At 39.5% G+C, this 24,405-nt stretch overlaps 1 protein-coding gene and 1 pseudogene across 2 annotated transcripts in view; both read right to left on the bottom strand.

Annotated features, from left to right (window-relative positions):
* Positions 1-24,405, bottom strand: part of enox1 (ecto-NOX disulfide-thiol exchanger 1) — a 118,445-nt gene that overhangs the window by 42,529 nt on the left and 51,511 nt on the right. The window contains exons 3-4 of one of the 2 annotated variants that reach the window (XM_005475294.4): positions 2,404-2,552; positions 1,590-1,724 (exon numbers count right to left, since the gene is read on the bottom strand). In XM_005475294.4, the coding sequence (XP_005475351.1) occupies positions 1,590-1,724; positions 2,404-2,413 (145 nt within the window). In that variant the 5' untranslated portion in view covers positions 2,414-2,552. Of the gene's footprint in view, positions 1-1,589; positions 1,728-2,403; positions 2,553-24,405 lie in introns of both variants that reach the window. The other variant, XM_005475293.4, reaches the window with a different exon arrangement.
* Positions 3,587-3,705, bottom strand: LOC112844245 (uncharacterized; annotated as a pseudogene).

The raw sequence follows: 24,405 nt of genomic DNA, 5'->3' as shown, positions 1-24,405 counted from the left end.
TACAATCAAACACAGGACACACAGGCTTGAAATAAAAATGTTCAATGATACATCTAGGTTTTTACTTTTACCAAGAAATAACACGGCAAGGGCAGGATGTACTAACAGCTTGTATGAGTGCAAAACTTTCTCTAAGCACAGGAGCACGTGGGATTTACTAAAGAGGCGCAGTAAATGTTTAGTGATGGAAAGGCTTGGTCAGTAAGTTTTGATGCATCTACAGAACAACTCTCTCACCTCTTTTTTTGATTTTGCTCATTAATCGAAACATATTGGTTCTTTTCCACTGCCTCACATCAACCCGAACCTTCATTTTGTTTCCAGTCAGCACCAGATGTGCAAAACTCACTTCTCCTATTTTCCTCACTGTTCAGTCTGTTTCTCAGGGCCCAGATAACAGGCTGTTATCTGGCTTACAGACTCCAGCCTTTTTAGTGCTGGTGGAAGTGGTGGGACTGTAACATTACCTGGTGTGGTGAGTGATTTTATTTCCATCTGGAGAATTTGTGAGTCTCTTTAGGTAACATTAAGTGGTAATAACTAAAGCAGTACAGCCCTTGTACCTTCTACATGAAGACCTGTAATATACATATCCACAGATTTATGGTTGCTGAGAGCTTCTGAAACTGAGACAATCAAATACAGACCAGGCCATTCACTGGACAAACAGGGCCTGGATCCAGAAAAGATCGAGCAGCATGTAAGTTTATTCACCTTACTTAACATCTGTCACATATCCATGATATTTACGGAGCGAATACGAGGACTTCTGATATTTCACAGGTGTTTATATAATTACTCTCTCTCTCTCTCTCTCTTTTTTAATCCATTTAACCCCATCCTCGAGGTTTTCATACCAGGAACGCGCTGCTAGTTAACGGGCCACCTGTTGCTTTTTTCCTCACATAAGAGATGATAGCTGTGCAATTAAAAAAATGTCTGAGGGTTAAAACACTGAGCTGCACTGCTAAAATTCTGCTAAATGAGAACATGCTTCCTTCCATGATTGTACTTTAAGTAATTGTTTTGAATGAATGAGACAAATGAGAAAAGAACTTTTAATTATTGGCAATCTAAGCAGTTTAGAAAATGTTGTGAACCTGGGTGTCAGAACAGAATCAGTCACCAGTGTGACAAAAAAAATTCAGGGGTGAAATTTAGCAACCTTAGTAACACAAGTTGTACAATGTAGAGTGGAAGTTTGTAGGGTAAGGATATGAATTCTGAATAAACAGCACCAGCTCAATAAAATATTCCTAAATCAACCTTCATATCCATCCTTTGGATCAGCTTGGGACATGCAGTAATACTCCTGCTTTAAAACACCTGTTAAAATCAGTGGTTCTTTTGTTTTGTATTTTCTTTTTGTATTGGCCACAAAGAGTTTTGCTGCTACCTCATCATCTTGTATCTGGCGATATGTGTGTATATATACATATATATATATATATGATGAAATCATTTCATTGATCCTTAAGTCAAATAAACAGTTTGCATACAACAAAAATATTCAGAGTAAATAGCAAATATAATTAACCATCGATGGTTGCCAGTGAAATAAATTTTGCAAAGTTGAGAGTAGAAGGTACCTGAAACCAGCTGCTGCCCGCTGATGCCCATGGGCATGATGCCCAGGTTGTTCATGGCCGTGGCCCAGGCTCCATGATCAGCGACAGGAACACTAATGTGGTTCTGCTCAGCACCCAGGTTGCCTACACCATCAGCTGCTGTAGCAGAGACAAGCAAAACACATTGAATGCAATACAGGATGAAACTGCATTAAATGAGAAGGTAATATTTTCTGGGAAAAGGTTTAAAAAAGTGGGGGACGGCTCATATTACAAAATTCGATATTGCTTTTCAATAAGGTACCAGTGTGACTGTGTCTTGTACAGAAAGTGATGTATTAAGCCAAGCTCACAAGTGTTTTATAATGAGTCTTTCAGAATCAGCTGGCACACTCTGAGTGTTAACTTAGCAAAGTTTTAGCTGCAGGAGTTCCTGAAGGCTCCTGATAAATTCTGCTGCAGAAAATAGATCCATTCACGATAACAAAAGGAGACCAGACTGCAGAACACAACCGGGGACAAAATATGCCAAACAGCCGAGTATTATGGCTGTCACAGAAGATGAACTCAGAAATGGTCAGAGGAAGTCTTTCAATCCCCTGTAACTGACAGATCAGGCATACAAATGTGGAGAAAAGGCTTCAACAAGGAGGACTGTCTTCCACGTGGATTTATGCGATCTCTGGGAAACTTTCCCAGCAGAATCCTGGCAAAGTTTTTCCTCACCTTTCTTGCAAAAACAGGAAAAAACACACACATACACACACAGAGAAGAAAAACATGGCCTAACAAAGTTGGCCTATCTTCAAGAAAGCACAGTAAATTCAATATGTACCACTGGCCATAGCAGGGGGTCTTTTCTCTCCACTCTCTGCAGTCCTGTCATCAGATCTTTCCTCTGGCTGACGGTAAGATGGAGGGATGGATTATTGGCTGGGAGAACACAGGGGCCCATCCACTCCAAGCCACAGTCACAGTCCACCTCTGGAATACAAAAAAACAGGAAGTTAAGGACTTTGAAACATGGCAAAGTCCAAAAAAAGTCCTTGAGACTGGAAATGAATTACTAAGCCAGAACTTGATGCAAGAGCAGAGAAATCTTTAGGCAATTAGGAAGAAATGCTCCAATCCCAGCTGACTTTCTACCAAGAAAAGAAGCTTAAAGCACACACACACGTACACACACATACACTGACACTTAAGCAGCAGTTTCTAATCTTAGAAAACACACAGAACTGCGATATAAACTCCTCTCTCGCTGATTAATACGCACACAGACACACACTCGCGCCCTTTATGTGTGTTGTTAGTGGGCCGGCATCTCGCTCATTAACAGTTTCCCACCCCTGCGCCGAGCCGAGCTGTCGACGCCACACGGAGAACATCAGAGGAACAAACTGACAGCACTCGATGACGCTGAACAAATCCCACATTTCTGTGTGACAGGCCGGTTTTTCAGCTGCATCCATACCAATTACAAGCAGGAATCATGCAAAGCAACAACAGCACCATTGTTCCTGAGTCTTGACACCCACTGTGACCGTTTCTATTATTATGCTTTTCTTATTCAGTATAAATTTCAGTCAACCCACCACTTTGGTCCACATTGAGCTATATCAACAACTATGAGCCAGGATGCAATGAGGTTTTGTGCAGACATGATCCAAAGACGATGTGTTTCAGTTTACATTTTTTCCCTTTGCTGCATTTACTGCATAGCGTATATGTATAGAATTTAAAGTTTTAGCTCTTGGTTGAAATTTTTGGTGTTTAAATGATAAATGGATTCTTACATAGTGCTTTTCTACTCTCCTGGAGCACTCAAAGCACTTTATACAACTTGCGTCACTCACGTCAGCATTTTTCTATGCTTAAGTGCTTTGAATATAACATTCACTCTCTGACAGACGCGTCAAAGAGCAAGTTGGAGTTTGGAGTATTTTGCCAAAGGCTGGAGCAGCCAAGGATCAAACCATAAATTCTCCATTTAGTAGATGACCTGCTCTACAGCCACCCCAAGCTTACAGTACCTGATGTTCCCAGGCGGTCTCCCACCCAAATACTAAGCAGGCCCGACCCTCCTTAGCATCTGAGATCAGACGGGATTGGGTGTCCTCGGGGTGGTACGCCTATAAGCTGTGTTTTTGATGTGTATCAATGCATTTTGCCTCTGCTTATGGCGCTCTATTGATTCATGTAACCTAATTATGCTGCCATTTAAATAGAACACTCTAGAAAATTACATTTTGATCTCGAAGGACCAGCCAGCTATTTTCTTTACTAATTTACTATGCTGTGGGTCACTGATGGCTCGAGACCCCAGTATGCACTGCCATTAAGGAAGGGAAGGTTAGCAAGCAATGCTAACTAGCCTCCACTGGTCCAATTAGTATCACAGGGGAAGTGCGGAGCCACATTCTGGTTCTTGGTAATTTAACTCATTATTGGGGATGTCATTTTATCTGGACTAACAGAAAAAGAAACGGAAAGCAAATAAACTACATTAAAATTTATAGAGGGAAAGACTCTAAAACAAATTTGCTTTTTTCTTGTCAGTGTTAAAGTAAAGCAGTGATAATTAAGATTAATTAACCTTCAGATCTGAAAAGTCAAGTAGGAAGTGCCTTAAACAACCAGGAAGTAGTTTTGAAATTATATATTTCTATGAGAAAATAACTTCATTGGTCAATGATTGATGACAATAAACGGTCTTGTAAAGAGTTCATAGTTTCAGTTGATATTTTAAAGTCTTCCTGAACACACCATAGCATTTAGTAAACTCAAGATCTATTTAGAGTAAAACAGATTCTAAAGCAGGATGCACTTTATGTCATTGCTTTATCACTGACTAGTCGACTCTCAGCCAGATCAACTCCTTGCTTACGTCCAGTTTCAACATATAAAGATGGCAATGGACAAAATGCCAAATGTAAGCAAACTTCCAAATGGGCCATGTCACGGTAGCTACTTCCATCTTTTATTTACAGTTTGTGTTTTTGTGTACAACAGCAACCAGAGTTAGTGGCACTCCAGTGGCATATTAGATGTGCTTTAATGAGGTCTGGCTCTGCTGAGGTGCGTCTTTGGTGGGTTAATTAATGACCTATATGTTGGTGCTGGCATGTTTCCATCAGCCAGAACAGCAGAAAGATTTCCATTTCCTCGGTTTTTCACATGTTACACTGAGCTGCTGTTTAAATTATGAGAGCAGCAGTCAATAGAGGGAAAAGAAGCTCCTTGTGGCTGTAATTATTACTGACACATGTGAAAAATGACCCACATGTGCTTTGGACTCATTAAGCAGGTAATGTTTAAATCACCCAACAACAAGAATGATGGTTTCTATAAATATGTTGAAAAAAAGGGTATGTCTCTTTAGAGAACTATAAAAGGTCGTCCTATCTCGAGGCTGCATTTGTCAGGAGTAGACTGTATCTTTGATGTAGGATTCAAAGTGTTTGACATGCTGAACACGTTGCTCTCACTCTCTCTCTGTCAGCCCACTCTGCTCTGCAGTAATCACCATTATTCACATCTGACACCAGGAAACCAGCTGAGCCCCGCAACACATCCTGCTTTAATTGAGACACAATCATATCGATGACTTTTCATTAATGACCGCACACTACGACGTGCGGTTGAGGCAGGCCGCGAGTTAAATTCCAAAATGTACACTTTTCCCGCTGCAGTCATAAATCTTAATTATAAATGTGATGATTGGACAATATTTGCAGTTTCAGTGAAAATGTTTGCCTTCACTGCAGGCCTCATCGGAACAGATCGGTTTTGTTTGTGTCACTGGCACGGTCTCAGCACTGAGGAGGCAGCCAATCAAATACCGCCGCACTGAAGATTTACATGTGTAGAGCCTATAGGACACGTGTTTAAAGTAAATGAAGACGGATGCTTCTCACATATCAGAGCACAAAGATGCACAGTCATTTCCAAAGAGACGAACCTTTAACCTAGACCTGAACTGATCCCTCAAACCACATCTTAACCTTCAAAGAGCCCGATGAAGGAATGAGGACCTGAGAAAAATGTCCTCACAAGGACAGAGGAACCTAAGCACACACACATCCTGCAGGCAGAATTAGGTCCCCGGCGATACGGAGGGGGGATTGTGGATGAAGCAAAGGCTTTTGACAGGCTGAGGAGGCTGCTTCGCTGCAGCATCGCAGGAAGTTCACAAGTTTAAGAATGATTTATCTTGCATAAAAAAGGCACTTAACACAATAGCGGTTTGGTTGCGAAGACGGCCTTGTCTCCAGCACCACCAGCAGAGTGTGTCACTGTATGGCAGGCTCTTGTAATGTGATACTGCGCTGTTTATGCTACACAGTTAGTCACAAATTAGACTTACATGTGTTTAAATGCTGCATATTATTTATGAAGCCAGCAGAAGTTACGTTTAAAAGTGTCCATAAAAGTCAATAAAATTTCAAATCACACAAAAGAAAAGTAACAACATCCACAAGGTTGACTGACACAAAACTGTGTGTGACATTAACAATCCCCAGATCCTAATGACTTTGGTTTGCTGCTCAGCAGGTAGTTCACAATCGCTTTTACAGCCTTTTCTCTGAAAGAGATGCGATGGTAGCGGTGAGAGTGAGTCAAATCAGTAAAGATGTTGATTGGATTGGATCCAGATCTCAAGCTTACCTGAATAAAACCAATTTTTGTTCCAGAGAGGCTTGAAAAGTGGGGATCAAGGAAAACACGTTTACAGTTATGGCAAAAAGTAACTACACCGTCTTTTAATTTTAAGGTTTTAGATATCAGGACTCAACAAAAATCATCTGTTCCTATTAAAAATAGAGCCTCAGATGAACAACAACATGTGAAATATTACATTGTGTTTAGCTTCAAAATAAAGCTAAAATGCAGAAGCAGTCTATAAAAAAGTATTAAGTGATCATCAGCAGTGTGAGCACTCTACAAAAGCAGGGGTTTTGTCCATTTACTGGTCTGGACTTCAGGTTTGTTTCCACACAATCGTATGTAGGAGATACAAAGCATAGCCTTGCCAATCAGTCTGAGAAAAGTTGTCTGGCTAATTCCAAACAATTTGAAGTCCATTTAAAGTTACTGACAAGTGGAATATATATAAGACCAATCTTCCAAGCAAATTCACCCCAAGAACTACACATCAGGCTCTACAGGTCTCAGTTAGCAAGTTTTGTACAATTAAAAAAGACTGAACAAGCATGACTTGTTTGGAAGAACAGACATGACCAGAGTAGCCAGATGTTTGGTCATAATGAACAGCACCACGTTTGGCAAAAACCAAACTCAGCATCTCAGCACAAACACCTCACACACATTGTCAAGCTGGGCAGTGGAGGGGTGATTTAGGTTTGTTTTGCAGCTACAGGACCTCTGTCCCTTGCAGTCATAACTCACCCATGAACTCCTCTGTATACCAAATTATTCTACAGTCAAATGTGAGACTGTCTGTCTGACAGATACAGCTTGGCCAAACGGGACAATGATCTGAAGCTCAACAAAACCCAACTAAAATATTCTAGCAGAATATAAGAGGGTTGCACATAAACAAATGCTTACAAACCTCAATGAATTGAATCAACATTGTCGAGAAGAGTGGGCCAAAATTCCTCTGCAATAATGTGAGAAACTGATGAAATCAGAAAACAACCACTTCAAGCAACTTCAAGCTGTTCCTTCTAAAAGTGTTTCTGCAAGCTGTAGAATGATACTGTTTACTCTGTTTTAGTACTTCCTTTTTAGCACGACTTTACATGCTAACATCATCAGATATTGTCTTTCAATGAATACCATACCACTGTAACATGGTCTTCCACAGAGAGAGAGTTGCACTATGTTTCCTATCTTCTAAAAACAAACAGTTTTATAAGGTTTAGTTGTCATTAGTTATCTTACATTTAAGCCATTGCAGTCATTGTCTGCTGAAAGCATTTTTACATTGTTGCTTTATTCAGAAAGGCATTTAATTTTTTGCAGTCTCAGTGTTGGCATATCAGCAGATATTACGGCATGTATAGTTGGTTAGAGTTACAATGAAAAGGGAAACAAATATATATGTATATGTATTTTACAAACAGCAGCTTACAGTGAAGACAGTGCAAGACTCAACAACACCGTCTGTTCAATAATGATGCAAACTTTACCACATGTATTGCACAAAGTTCTCAGAATACTTTAAGCAGCAGTCAGTGCTGCAATCTATTTGAAAAAAAACAAACACATGGTGATATCAGTATCTGCCAACCGACATTGCAGATGGGCTCTACCAAAACACTGATTACACCTGCACCAGTAAAAGAATTACAACATGCAAGTTTACCTAACAATAACTAACCATAGTAATCAAGAATGAATATTAGGAGATGTGCTGAGTGGCTGATGTAAAAAGTTGAGGTGGCTTTAAAGGTGTTCCTGAGTTTGCATGAGCAAGATGGTGGCAGTGATGCAGAGAAATCTGTTTGATGGAGAGCTTCTGTAAAGTGTGACAAAGAGGCAGTCAGAGCTGCTATCATCTCCTTCTCTCTGCTTTCTCTGAGCAGCACATCACTTTAACACAAACACACAGACACACACACACAAACAAACACAAACACACTCTTTATCCAGGTAAGAATCACATGTTTAATGGGCCACAGCAGGCAGTTACTTGAAATCTACACAGAAGCAAACACCTCCAGCCATGTACCGTCTACAGCAACTGTCTCTTTTTTCAGCTGCTTGCTCGTTCGTCTCGACCCGCTTTGGCTAATCTGTCTAATTTTCTGTGTGCTGAATGCGAGCATGTGTCTGTTTGGAGATGTAATGTACCATCACAGCCTTGAAAACTACCTCATGTTTGATATGTTTTCTCAGGTGCCTGAAGGCTCAAGTGTTCTTTTTTTCTCTCTCACCAATAAATGGATGAAGTACTTAAAGTAATCTTATTCCGTACATGCCTCTAAGCCCTAAACAGTCTATTTTAAGTTTGTTATAGCTGCAAACATCATTTTCTGTTGAACAGCTAGACTGTATATCTATTATACAACAATATGTTTGTGCTGCAGTACTAACAGAGGATGATTGCTAGTGAGTTAAAGCACATATGTTACAAAGAAAGGATTCAGACAAAACCAGCACTTGCACTGAAGTGCAGTGAATAATACCAAGTAATATCAATTCAAGTCAGTTACATTTCATCTGTATATCATAACGGCTATGCTCTGAATCTGATCTGGCACTTTGATGTTGCTAGCTTGCTAGCAAGTTAGCATTTAGCTAAGCAGCCTTACAGAGTTGCTGGTCACGTCTGTCATAAATATGTGAAAGAAGTTCCCATATTGAAGCTAAAATTAAGTGTAAACCAAACTTATTAACATAGAATTTGCTTTGAAAAACCTCCAAATGTTGTAATTGCTGTTACAAGTCTGCCAAAACCTTCAGCCTTCATTGCCTTCCTTCTTTTTTGCGTATCCATCCGTCCACTGCTTCCTTCTTCTGACAGTCGACAGGTCCACGCCAAACTCTGCTGTGCGTTTCTGCTCACTTTCACGCACCATGAAATATTCACAGCTGAATGCATGTCCTGTTTATTATTCATGAGCTCACTTGATCTCAGCATCATTCACACACAGCTCATGGTGGAGCTGCTTGTGAATGATCACACTCTCATATTTGCATATTAAGGAGTGTTCAGGTTGGTGTAAAACAAAGTTAAATGTGCAAAGAACTTGGCAGTCACTGGAGTCACTAAAGCTATTCTTAACAGTGAGCTTCTGATTTAGAGCCAGTTAACCCTTGTTGGTGCTTCTGGCAAAGGGAAGGAGCAGATGTGCACATTTTTACTTTGCAGTTAAGCTACTAAATGGTCACAGTTTTGCATATTTACTGAACATATTATAGTTCACAGGATCAGTTTCTGACAGAAATGTATAAAAAGTTGATGATTTACAGGCAAAGTTTACCAGATATGGATTTTTCTGAGTGGATTGTGACCGTTCCTGAACATTAAAATATGTGTGTGCAGAAGTATACGCAGTATAAAGAGAACCTAAATTTGAATCCTTCAGTATTTTTTTTTTCCAAAAAAGATCTAAAGAGTAAAAGTGAAGCATAAACCCAAGAACTACAACATACTAAAGAGCTCACACTCTCTGGGCTTTTATAGAGGATGATTGCAAGATAGTTCATAATAAATGACAAACTCACAGGATTCAAAATTTTGATTTCAAACATGAAGTGAGTAGTAACAGAATTTCTAGAACTCCACGCTCAAATGCTTCTTTTACACTCATTTTTGTTGTGGTTTAACTTTTTGCCTTGCTTTTGTTTTAGTCATCATTCAGAAACAGATGCTATCGAGTATTCTGTGCCACTGAGTACTGATTAACTGACCAATCATCATGCGCTAGTAAAAGTATATTTTAAAAATTTAGAAAGAACTTGCCTGCACAATACCCACCACTACTGCTACAAGTTTGAAGTTAACTTCAGTTCTGAAAGTTTGGGCAATCTCCCAGGAATCTGTCCTTTTTTTGAGGATATGATTGTTATTCCCTACACTGACGTGGTGACTGGTATTGTCCCACTCCCCGCTACTGTTTAACTACAAATCACAGTAGCCAATCACAGTAGCTGTGGACTGCATTTCCAGGGTGGCATGCCAGGTTACGGTGTAGGGTTTAGGAGAGGTTTAAGGACAAAGATGATCGTTCTCACAATTAACCTACAGGAAAAGGCAAAAATAAGTAGCATCAGCAGCTGAGAAATATGTTGGCGCTCTTTAAAGTGCGACACACGTGTTCTTAATTGGTCTCCAGTGGTGGTCAGGATGGCCGTCTTTAAAAAAAATGACCCATAAATCAGAATAAATCTCAGCTCCTTTTAGACACAAAGTGTTCCAGTTCTTTTAAAATGTGTTGTGGGACCTTCCACACATTCCACACATTAATGGAGCATGGCAACAGTCCACGATGAAAGTCTGCAACCACTCAGTCTTCAAAGCCACCGTGTTTCTGAGGATGTCCCGTTCTCAACCGACCACCAATAAATGATAGTAAATACTAAAAGACTGACTGTCTCCTTCAGCATGAGCACAATTTCCTGTAAAGCTCCACATTCTTCAAAATGTGAAATAAAGAATTTTAAACTGAAATGGTTTTATTTCACATCATGACTCCACACTCACTGCATTTGATTGCAGCAGTGAACAGATGAAGGGTTCGTGTCAAGGGAGTCATGCTTCACTTCACCCACACAGCCCAGCACACACTGTATTTCTGTGGTTACAGTGCACAGTGCTGCGTGTAACACTAGCCTAAAAATACAGTTCCTGAAGGCACCTGTCATGCAGTGGTTACAGACAAAGATATGTGCTGAATTACAAAATTGTGAATGAAACATAACTGAAAATGTCAAATGGTTAAAGATCACCAGGCAGGTGACTAAATAAGCATGTTACTTACTAGCACCATCATATAAAATCAATACATTATTTTACTGATTCAGTTTTAATGGAAATTGTCTCCAAACTTTAAAAACACAACACATGACAAATATATCCTGCCTACCAGTTGATCAATGTTCACTTTTAATGGTGTCCTGATGAGTTTTTAATAGTTTGTTGTACAGCAACAGAGCATTACAGAGGCAGTGATTTAAAGACGGTTGCTGCTGATGTATTAATAGTCAACATGCTGGAATCAGTCTGATTCACATTAAAGGACAGAAGACAGAGAGCGCTTCAATCCAGGAGAACAATGGCAACTTTTATCTCCACGTTTCTTTGAACAGCCTTAAACTGTGGCCTGGTGATATTTTAACATTCATTAGTGCTAACACCAAATACAGGTGTGATTTATTTTGTTTTCTTCATTACATTTTTAGTGATTTTAATAAACCTTTTCTAGCCAAGCAGTAACCTCCTGGATCCAAAAGATTGAGCCAACATAGAAGTGCCAAAAACTGCAATTCCTCCATGGCCATTTGAGAGCCTCTTAAAAAGCAAGTGAGCTTGCATAGATGCAAGACACAGAACTTCATGGAAAAATGATTCCGATACAAAAAAAGGTTTCTCTGTAGCTAAATTCCCTCTTCATACCTGTAATAGGAAGACCCTTCCAGGCTGGAAGGGACAGGGACAAAGATATGACATTACCCAAAGCCTCCAGAGGATTGGGCCCCTGTTAGAATCTAGTCCTCTCTGTCTCTCACTGTAACTCCTCATCAATCAAGGACCTGGTCAAAACTGCCACACTGAAGCTCAGCCAAAACTGCAAAATATCACCAGTCAGATGCTTTTCATAAAAGATAAGTATCTGACTGATACGCCACTAATACGCCACACAGTACTCGTGATCCCAGTATCCGCTGATGGCATTGCCAAAAACATTACAATAGAAAAAACAAGCGTACTCAAACTGCAGAGCTAATAATTCCAATCTAATAACTCTTGTTATATTCCAGCCACAGGCTGTATTAGGCTGGCTTGTCCTTCCTAATGAATGATTTTATTACAAACAATGATCTGGATTTTATGTTCCTAAACGAAACCTGGTTACATGAAAACAACAGTTCTACGGTTATTATTGAATCAGCTACTCCAAACTTCCTTTTTATAAGTGAGGCTAGAACACACAAAAAAGCAGGAGGAGTGGGCACTGTATGCAAAAATGGCCACCACCACAAAGAGCTGTCATATGGCATATCAAACATTTGACTGTCTGAACATTTGAATCTATAAAATATAATGAAAATTAAAGGATGAGCTTTAAAGAAAACCTCTTCATGTGTATATTTTTGCTGATGTTATTGCAACACTGTCTACTGTTACAGCGTCTTTACAGGTAGGACTTTCAAACCGATGCCATAGGTGCATCTCCTGAAAATCTCAGATAAGTTTAAAGATTGGTGACCTTGAAATTAAGGTGAAGGTCAGATGTCAGGTTTACTGAAAATCTTCTGAATGCAAGTTGATGCAAACACATCAGTTTGCATTCACAATTAGTGAAATATAATCAGTGTTTGAGCAAGTGTACTGTCATGACAATGCAGGTAAGAATACATTATGATTAGAGGAGCATTCATACATTAAGGCTCAACAAATGATGTTATAAAATAAGTCCTGTCTTGTGACACAGGTGTTTCAGGGGTGACCCAGCAGGTCTAGAACTTAAACTTCCAGGGGATTTGTGTCACTTAAAGATTCTACTACTCATATGGAATAAACTTCCTGATCAGCTAAAACTGTTAACAGGGCCATAATATAGAGGACGAGGTCCTCCCACAGTTTTGACATTGCTTGGTGGATTGGTGGTGATTATCCTATCTAGAGAAGACCCTGTTGTTTGTTGTTATATTTAAGCTTTATACGATTGTTTTTCTCTTCCTATCCTTCTGTAAAGCACTCTGAATGACTGTCTGAATAGTGTTATACAAATAACCGTGACTTGAAGTCTAATTAGCCGGTATCTTTTTGTACATTTGCACCGGTACATTTTGTGGATGCAGTTTGCTGACTAAGGCCTCTAGGGTTGGCAATCAGAATGCTAATACTGAGGCTTTAAAATCCAGAGTCCAAAAACAAATTATGTCACCATGGCTACGCCTATCCTTTATATGCAGACTGTGTTTCCTGCAGATCCTACAACACCATGTCATCAATACAGGGTTTGAAGGTTTTTGGCTCAGTTGCCCAGCCATAATAATTCAGTTCCAGTCAAAGTGCATCAGCTCTTTCTACCTGCCTCGTTCCCTCCATCAAACACACTGACTGTAAGAACTGACTCTTAAATTGGTAAAGTGTGAAAACACACGTTTCACACCACATCCTTCACGTGCACACAAAAATATGCAAGGACACTCCTATCTGCACTAAGCTTATCTGCACCATTACACATCACTTTTAACCAATAAATATTGGATCGAGCACAGAGTGTGCTGTCTACTTCACACATTCTGTGAGCGGCCCTTTATAATTCTTTATGAATATGCATGACACATGGTATATAGCAGCATCCTCATGAGGAACGGTCTGTATCTATGGAAACACCAACAGATCAAGAACTCATGAAACTGGTTTAGCTGACACAAAGCTGCTACATGTGCGATACTACCCAGCTTCATGTGGCAGAGGAAGTTTATACAGTAAAAAAAAGCTTGCGCAATGGCTTCTGTCAGAAGCAGCATCAGCAAAGGTGGGTGCATAAGCCTGCGGATTAGTAAGAGGTCACAAATTTCCCTGCTGCCTTTCAGAAGCCACTCTTTAGAAGACTCACAGATCCACAGCAATATGCATGACATATAGTGATTCTTTGCCTTATCTGCTGTGTAACTGTCAGCTGGGTAAAATGTTTCTTTTTTTCCTGTCATCAAACTCTTTGCCTTCCTTCTGCTGCTTCTCCTATCAGCTTAACACCAAATTCCATCATTTCTAAACCGCCCCAGCCACCCTCTTTACCCTATATTTACACAAGTGTTCTATGTCCACGAGAATTCAAAGGTCTGAGTGCTTTAAATTCACCGGAGGCTCCGTACATCCTGTTGTGACGTCCTCAGTTTGACACATCCTCAGAGCACAGTCAAGCGACTGGCAAACAGGGTAAAGAGGAATTAGAAGACGCTAATTCCTGCTATCTGTGTGGGCGTCTGATTTATGGGGTCATTTAGTTATTCAAATGTGGCTTTCACTGTGGGCAGTTTTCAATACGATTCTGCAAAGGTCCTGACCTGCCAAGCAGACAAACACATTTATAAAATCTCGCAGTGAGTGAGCAATGACTAGAAACTCAAATGTCAATAACGGCGAGCAGGTGCAGCTCCTGCTCCCTGAGATTTGACGCTTTACTCTCCTTCTACTAAAAATAACTGACAGAAAGCGAGAAACTGTACACGTTCCTCAAGGTTGTACATCTGCCTACGGTTGCACACAGGTAAACAGTGGAAAGCAAAAGATGGGCTGGATTTGGTGACATGTAATATTAAAACCACCGACTATTGTCTGAGATTGATTTAAATCTTTAATGGCTTTTAAAGGCTACAGTAGCTGCAGTCTACCAGGTGGTTATCAGGGCTGATAACTATAGAACTGTAACTCTTTGCACTTATTTGTGAACAACAAACCATCAACAGATTTTGTCATTACATTTGAGGACTCACTGGTTAATTATTCATTTTTGTCTAAAAGTATAATGTCAGGTAATCCGCAAGGTCTGACACGTTCACATCCAAAAGACATCTCTGGTTTGAATCACTGTCATTTCGATCTTCCCGTCTGCCACCCTTAGTACTCTTCAATGTATTCAGCAACGAGCGTAAAGAGACTAATCTATGGACGGAGTGCAGGGCCTGCCATTTCCAGTGTGACTGGGACTCCCTCTTTACCCTTCAACTGAGAGACAGGGTCATGGCCCAGATATCAGTCAGCACTCGCTGCAGCAAATTACTTCTAATAAAGCCTTTAGAAAGGCACCATTAAACACAGCGACAGAGAGAGAGTGAGGGAGAGAGACGGGCTGCAGTCGTGGCAGCAAATCCAATCAGCTCCAATCAAATCATTGTCCAGCGAAACAGCCCAGCTAAGACCCCGTAATGACGACCAAATAAAAGGGAGCATTTTGCATTTAACATCTGAATAGCCATCAGTGTATAAACGGCTGAAAAAGAAAACATCTTGGCAGGTTTTCCGCGGCTTATCAAAGAGCACAGAGTCTTTCCTCTCTGTTCGGAGACATGACTTAGAAAGAGAGAAACATTTATGCAAACCCATTTAGCTGATTAAACAGCCGAATACGACTCTAACACAGCTTTAATAAAGCATTAGTCAATTAAACCACCACCAGCATAGACTGACAAATATTGGTTACTTTTATAAGTACATTAATGCTGCATTTAAATTGAATAAATGCAAAATTATATCACCGATCATTACTCGACACAAACCTTCCAAAAAATTGTTCTTTATGTGCATATTGAGCCACACTAAAGCTCCTCGCAGTTACATCAGTGTTTGTTTTCTTCCTGCTTTCACTGTCTCCTTTTCCTCCACATTCATTATCACTTGATCAGGTTACTGCCCTGTAGTAAGACTCATAATGAGCCAGTGCCTAAAATTAGCTGTGAAAAGGCTGCATCAGAAATGGGACAAATAGCAATTAACGGCTGATGCGGAGGCCAGCTCCACAAACTGAAGGCCGTGGACAGGTCGCAACAAAACACTAATTTTCTTTTCTGGCTGTGTGTCACATGCTGATTGGCTGCTCCTTTGAGTTCTTGTGTTATGAATATGTTGCTGCCCCGAGCATCAACCAGGTCTACACTGTTTGTAAAACTGTTCATATCTACTTCTTCACATTTAGTTTTTTAAGCTTTTATTTTTTAGCCATGTGCTGAACGCTGTTTAGTGCGACTCCTATCTTTTGAAAGGAAGAGTCGTGTGAAAACTGCACACACTTTATTCTGTGGAGGAAAAATTTCAGATATTCAAACAGTTATGAGATAAAATGGATTTACTTTTTCAGATTTTGCAATTTAGAAAACTTTTTCCTGATAATGTTCCGTAGCTGTCACGATCCTGGGTCTTATAACCCAGTGTTTTGAGTTTTAGTTTATTTTGATGTTTATATGGTTAAGCTCATTAGGTTTTCTAGTTCATTCGTTATTAGATTCCCCTTGTGTCTTCCAACCCCTGTTAAGTCCCTTCATGTGTTTCATGTCTGTGTCTTATGTTGTCAAGTTCAGGTTGTCATGTCTGCCTCTCATTATATTTCCTGTTTTATTTTGAAGAGGTCCTGTGTTCCTATGTTCAGTGTTTTTAGTTTTACTCTCCTCTTGTGACGTCGTTATGTTCGTGTGTCAGCTGTTTCCCCATGTGCTCCCACTTCCCTCATTAGCCTCCTGTGTGTATTTTGTCCTTGTGTTTTCAGTCATTCCTTGTCAGGTCGTCTGCTCATCCACGTCATGACTTCGGGTATCCATGTCAGTTCACCATGTTTAACAAGGTTTTTTTCATGTTTTAGGTTTAGTTCACCCAGTTTAGGTTATTGTTTAGTTTCACCCATCCCCTTTGTTTGTACCTTGTTTCCCAGCCTTAATAAACGGCTTGTTTTTTGTTAATCCACGTCACGTTCTGTTTTTGGTCTGCGTTTGAGTCCTCTTTTGCAAACACATACAGCCTGCCTTAGCCAGACTGTGACAGTAGCCAGAGGAGCATTAATTTTTATGGATGTGAATGCCTTGGGTGCTTAGTCTCTCTTTGTGACTAACCAGCTTTTTCTTTTCTGTGTATGTCAGCCCTTCTAGAGGACTGTCTGCAATCACTCTCAGACAAACTGGCAAAGGTTTCTAAGTAACTGTTGCCTAATTTATAAATGCAGACAGATTGCCAACATTGCAAACTGAGTCAGTCTGATGAGGATCTCAACTGGTTGTATTCAGTTAAAGGTGGGGGTGATTTTGGCTGTGGCTCAGGAGGTAGAGCAGGTTGTTCACTACTTGAAAAGTCAACGGGTCTGTCCGTGGCTCCAGCCTACACCACACCTTTGGACAAGATACTGAGTTGTAGTTGGAGTGTGAATGTTATATAGATGTAGGCATAGAAAAAGTTGTGTGAATGAGGCTTGTAGTCCTTTTCAGTGTTTAAACAGAGTAGAAATATAGGATTAACTAAAGGTGGCAGCTTTACTGCTGATGCTCAAAAATACAAAAACTCAGGCAAGGAAACAACTAGTGACATGACACAGGAAACTAAGGAACTAGGATACTTGGAAATCATACAGAGGAGAGGATACGACAAAGGATGAATGCAAACTGAGGGTTTAAACACACGAGAAGAGATCAGGGCAGAGTGAAGCCACCTGGGTGACACAGCTGAACAGAATCTAGCTAATGAGACAGGGGAAGGAAAACTGAACTTAATTCACGTGCGATATCAAAAATAAAACAGGAAATAACTGAGACCAGGACTAAGATATATAAACTTGACACAAAGATAGAAATAGAAAACAGAGACAAGACTGGACAGACAGAACAGAAATACCAAAACTAAGTGATCAGAGAACTAACTGCACAGAAATCAGGAATCATCACAAACCCAGGAACGGAAATATAACCAGAAGAATAAATAGTACAGAATACAGAACCAAAGTACAAGATTATCAAAAACACAAAACTAGAAAGCCCCAAATATCCCAGAACTCAAGACCCTGGGACTTTGATTATCATAAGAAAAGCTCTAAATGTTTATATTCCTATATAAAAGCAAGATTGCTAAGTGCCTGTGTCATTTGAATTTCTCTTTCATATATATGAGGTTCTCTGAATATAAATAGTGAATGGGAATTTATGATTTATTACAGTTAATCCCCATGTTATCACAAACAGATGACATGTAATTGCCAACCTTACAGCATTCAACCGCAAACTGATAGCAGACTCAGTCTTATTGCCATGTTATTACATAAGACTTGGCCCCCGTCTTCCAAGCAACTATTTCAACTAAGTCCATTGAACATATTAAGATAATTTCAGGTCATGCTATGGTTTCCAACCACTGTTTTCTCTACTCAGACTGTAGCCTTAAAGGGCAAACAGGCTGTTAATCAGGCTGGCTGTGTTTCAACATAAGCAGCATGTTCTGTGATCATTTGTGAATGTAACAGCACTGCATCCTTCGCCTGTTGACAGTTTTATGTTCATGTGGTTTAATGTGAGAACTGTTTGTGTGTCTGCAAGTTTCAAATAAAGATCATTTGTGGCTTTTGAGCCTGTCAAGATAAACTGAATTATTTAAGGACTATATTCCCATTTACAGGTTGCCCAAAGAGTTAAAGCAAAAGAACCAATATTTGAAAACCTATTTTCAGAACCTTTAGTTAGACTTATCTAGGGACACGTCGTATGCAACTCTTCCTCCCCCATTTCCTGTCTTCTTTTCAAACATCTTCTGTCCTAGAGAGACAAAAGTGTAAAAAAAAACTGCATATTTTCTTTCCACCTCTCCTGAAATTAAAATAATGTCAGGCTGACTGAGTGCAGTGATTCTAAGACTAAGTTTATGCACTTGCAGTGAATAAACTGCAACTTCACTATAACCTCTTCAGCAAAAGATATTTTACATAAGAATGATACCACAGATTTTCCAACTAATCCTTTAAAAAATTTAGAACTGCAGTGTTTGGCTGATCAATGAATCATGGTTACAAAGTGTCAACCAGTGAATTGATTCTGGTTCCCCGTGTCTTCTGTGACTGCACACATAACGTCTTTGTTCTCTGAGCAGACATTTATAGAGGTAACCTTGTACTCTGGGTAAAGAGCATGGCCATTTTTTCATCATTTACTGATGCTATAGAACAAACAATTATAACTGGCATATCAATCAATCTGTGGTGGCTGATTATGGTGCAAAACCAGAACACACGCTAGAACACAAGTACCATGAAAAAGTAAGATTGTAAATTCAGTCACAAACTATGAGATAATAACAGCTGAAGTCCAAACGTGTCATCATTATCCGTAAAAGTGCACAGGCTATCAGATGAACCTCACCAAGCTAATGTACAGTTTGTGTCATCTGGCAGGGCTGCATTACCGAGAGCGCTCCATGCATCTCAGTTACAACGCTGCAGCTCTTTAGTCTGTGAATCAATCCACCGTGGATTGCTTAAAATTCAAGCAATGCTATTAGCGCGACTCCGGCTCCTGTTTCGAATCCATTTAATCCACTTAGGGCCTGAGAGGCAGCAGGAAGGGAGGTGGGGTGGTTCAATACAGCTGGCAGTCAGCAAAAGAAAGAAAGAAAGAAAGAAATGGGACAGATAGATGCAACCTGACATGTGTGTGACTAATGAGAACATGCTGATCGACACTTAAAACAGGCAACATGTCAGGATTTTATCTGTACTACGTCTTTCAGAGTCATCCTTTGGAGCGGCATCACGATATCTGAATCTCAAGTCTCCTCGCACGTCTAGCTGAACTTGTGATCCCATGATTAGTAGTTCCAGAATACAACAGTGACTCCAACTCCACATTAAAGTTGTATACCTCTGCACCCTGCAGTTTGTCTCCAATTTTGTTATCACATGCTATTATTACACGCGAATGGGACAAACTCAAGTTTCATAACGGTCAGTGTGACGCTGGAGTAACGGTTAGGACATCACTCTGCGGAGCTCCCTGATGCCGCCGCATTGGGAAAACCACCGTCCTGTAATCTATAAATCTGTTCTCCATATATGAGTGTTTTTCACTCATTCACGACCTTAAGACTGCTTTTCTTTTTAATCTCAATCCAACAGTGGCGTGCTTTCTACTGCCACAGTTTGTGTTACATAACCTGGCTGAAGCTGCACCTGAGCAGGTAGCCAGCATGCTAAATGGACTGCTATTTATATACAGCTTTTTTAGGCTTCGCGAATACTCAAAGCACCACAGGCCACATTTACCCCATTTTGTATCACATGCAGACCGAGAGCTGAAAATAAAAATAAAAATGACCTTCAGATTAGTGGATGACCAACATCAGCGACGGTAACCGCTTTTCAACAGTCTGGCATTCATATTCAGAACAAGAGATGACTTCGGTTTCTAAAACTGGGATGTTATGTCCACATATACAGGATACATACACAGGATACTGTTAAAGCCTGTTAAAAGTAGAAGCAGCAAGTCTGGGCTGGTTGTGTTCCTGCATGGGAATACTTTATATTCTATGAATGTGAACACAAACAGCTGAATTATGAGTGGACACAATCATTTGCTGTGACACTCTGGAGCTTGTTAGAGGTGGGAAAGAATGGCAGCCAACAAATCAATGTTTCTCACATGATGAAGTGACAGAGGAAGAAATAAATCAACCACACAGCATTAAGACCTGGACATGAATCCACACTGTTCACTCCAGGTCATAAATGTGCACAAAATCAGAAACAACAACAAGATTTATGTCAGTTCATCTCACATAGTTTATCCTTCCAAATAGATTTTATAAACAAGTTTACTTTCTTTTGGTAAGGTCCAAAACAGCCATAATTCAAAGATTTAAAAAAAATCTTTTGTTTATTATTAAGTAAGTTCTCAAAAATAATGACATATAATTGCTCTTCTTTAGAAAATTAGTATTTTTTCTTCAAAGTATATTTATTTTGACAATCTGGAGAAAAGGTTAGACAAACAGTGGCTGATTTCTTCAGCCTTTGACTTGACACTGGCCAGCTCAGGACAGTAATGAGATGCCAGCTACAGTGTGAGGTCAAACAAAAGACGAAATACAGTGGGTGAATTCTGCGCACTCTGAACTGGAGCTTGTTCTGAACCAAAACCAGAATGATAAAAAAAAAATTAAATGATTTGTGAAAATAACTGAATCTGAATAAAACTTAAAAATAAATCAACGATAACCTCCGCCCACTGTCTCTATCACAGCCACAACATTTGGGTAGAACGGTTCTTCATTAGGTACAAAACAATGCTCATATAGTGACTCACACACACTTGTATATACATTCACATCCAAACACAGGTCGAATTCAATCATTCAAACAGAGAGTGCTGAACACGTGTACTCTGAATAAAACTAACTTTGCTGGAGGACTAAAAGTCTGCAATGTCAAGGTGTCTTGAGATGATACACAGATGATACACTCACTGCTGTCTGTTTACATTGCCTGACACACACACACACACACACACACACACACACACACACACAGACACACAGAGACACACACACACACAGACACACAAACACGCAGTAACACTAGGTGTGCCAGCGATTGGTGTATTTGATGATGGTAATGATGAGTGATTACCCTGCTCAGCTGAGCAGGAGACAAACTGACTCCACAAACACAAAACTCTTCAGACTCTCTCTACGTGACAATCCAGTTTGTTCACTTCACAGTAAGTTGTGAAGTATCCACCAATCATATGATGCAACTTTAACTTTATGCGTGCTGAAGGAAGGAGTTATTTTTGTATGGCAACACCTGAAGTAATACTGGTGGGCCTGGAAAAAAAAAAACAGAACAAAACACTTTCCTTGAGTCCAGAATCCATATTTAGATCGAGGTTTCTAAATCCCTGGTTACCTACCTACACATTTTGTTTAGTGAGATAAAGCTGATGTTGGCTATAAACAAACTATACCACAGTTGTATAACTTCAGCATCACTGACATTAAGTTCCAGTGTTTATACATAAACACAATCTCTGCAGGTACATTTAGCCACTTGTTAGCAAATACCTTCTCTGGGAAAAGCTTTAACCTCCTAGGACCTGGCGTCCACGTATGTGGACGTCACATTTTGGCTTGTCTAGACCAAAATACTACATTTTGCTCTACAAGAACCTGCTATCCGCTTACGAGGACATTATACTGCCACTGTTCTATCAAAATTTAAAACGAATGTCCTTATATGTGGATCTCATTATTTCTTAGAAACAAAAATCAGGTAAAAAAAAAATCTGGTTCTGGTTCTTTGTTTTTACATTCATCAGGTCCCAATCAGCCCAAAGAGGAAAGCGCAAAGTTGGGGTCTTAGGAGGTTAAAATGAATAAACATTGTATTTATTTTGTCGTAATAATATCACAATGTATAATTTTATAAAATATTATAAAAATATAATATTATATTTATTTTATTCTGTTGAATAACATGAAAATGTCTATTGATTTTCATGTTTAAAAGCCCATTAAAAATAACTATAATAATAATAATCATTGACTGCGGGTTGTGTTTCTGTATCGTTAACAAGCACAAAACTCCGCTTATAAATGACAGCACGACACTTTTATATTCTGATGTGCTACGTGAACACTTTGTAAATTTGTACTTAGTTTTACTTTTTGTCCATCGCCTCTTCAAATGATTTAGGCAATCTTGGAATAGTCTTTTCCAAGAAATTGCTAGTCTCAGTTTAAAAAACGGAAAATTAACTGAGTTTTCTACACCCATCCATCCACCCTGAGCTCCTCCCTATACTGACTTGTGCCTCCATAACAACGTCACCTGATTTCCTTGTTTGCGCCATAATAACTTCATCTACTTGAAGGTTTTTTTTATTAGGATGACATCAAATTAGATTTTGACAGAGAGTATAGTGTTTACATATGCACAGCACACCATGGCAGTGCCACACATCGTCACACACATCCCCGGGGCAGTGAGTTTTAAATGTCACAGGTCTGTGTTTGTGTGTGTTTAGGTGTGTGTTACAGTGTGTATGTCGATGTGTGGGTGGCAGAGCCTCCAGCAGGCGACAGCGCTGAGTCACAAAAAATGACCAGATGGTGAAAGAGAAAGAGAGGAGCGAGGGTAAACGGTAACAGAGAGAGAGAGAGAGAGAGTACAGGGTAAACACAGACAGAGGAGAGAGAGAGGAAGGGAGAAGCGAAGCAAAAGAGAGAGCTTCTGACAGAGGCAGAAGGAGTGTTTTGTAGCTAGCATTCCTCCAGCCGTGACTGCTCTCTGCATTTTAAACACCTTCCCTTCTGTCGCTGACAGATCGAGCTCTGCAGGACGGACCAATTAGCATCACGCACACACACGACACGAGGGCACAAACACAGAGTGTATAGCAGGGAAATAAATCTCTGCTACGATGTTTACTTTTGTATCTATGAAAGATGGGAAGGCCTGTCCACATTTTGACCACAGACGACAAGAGCCATACTTATGATTAATGTTCCTGTAAAAATCAACAAACCCTAATCACAAACACAGAATGACAAAAAAATACAATGTAATAAACAAAGCAGTTGCATGTAACAATGTTCTTTGTCTTTTTTACAGATAACAAAGGACCCATTGCATGTTCTAACAGCTATTAGTGAAGACAAAGAAATTAAAACTAAGAACTGTACGGTTCTAACATCTTAATAGGGAACTAATATGTGTCCAATATAAAGAGTGATGCATGAGTGATTTGTGAGTGAGCAAGGGACACAAATCTAGGGTCATTTTAAGCTCATGGGAGGTTGATCCAGAGAATTATTAGTAAAACTGACTAAGTGTTTAAAATAAAATTGCTTATTCAAATTTATTCGTATGTTGGCTATTTTGTACAAGTGGTTGGAGACTATACATTAGGAATAAAAGAATATTTTTTTTCTGTTTATTAGCCCTGCAATAGACTGGAAACTATCAAACAGTCCAGGGTGCACCCCACATTTACCCTCTAACCCTGGATTGTATAAGTGGAAGAAACATGATGGACGAAAGGAAGATGTTGCCTTTTTTCCCCCTATTGTTTACAACTCATATAATAACTTGTAATGGATATTTTTACTTTATTTTTTAAATTCTTATTTTAAATATCTCCATAATAATACTTCATGTACTTTAAGTTCCTTAAAATATAGTCCACATATTCTAAATATATACTATTCTATGTATACTATATAGCAGCAGTCCCCAACCTTTTTTGCGCCACGGACAATATTTTCACGGACCGGCCTTTAAGGTGTCGCGGATAAATAGAACACAATAAATCATACGACCAAGACAAAAACTGTGGTATTTTGTAAATATAACAATAAACGTGAACGTGAATTAAGCTGGGTCTGTCTGTCAGGTTATATCTCAGGACAGGGGTTTAAGCAGTAATGCTTATTAGGTCTGATTAGTGCTACTGTATACTTCCACTTTATCAAGCCAATTGCTTCACATATTATTACTATTAGTGGTGTTTTATATTTCCTATCAATATCACATTCCCTACATTGATCTAATTGCTTATATATACATACATTCCTACAAGTGTCTTTTTTTATTTTTCAATCCATAGAAGATGTGTTGGCATAAATAAAAGTTTGAGGAAAAGAGACAGTCTAAATTTGCACTGGAACAAGATT

This window comes from Oreochromis niloticus, linkage group LG16 (assembly GCF_001858045.2).
Source record: "Oreochromis niloticus isolate F11D_XX linkage group LG16, O_niloticus_UMD_NMBU, whole genome shotgun sequence".
In the NCBI taxonomy this organism is placed as follows: domain Eukaryota; kingdom Metazoa; phylum Chordata; class Actinopteri; order Cichliformes; family Cichlidae; genus Oreochromis; species Oreochromis niloticus.
The sequence above is the reverse complement of the archived record's forward strand: the minus strand, read 5'-3'. Positions and strand labels throughout refer to the sequence as shown.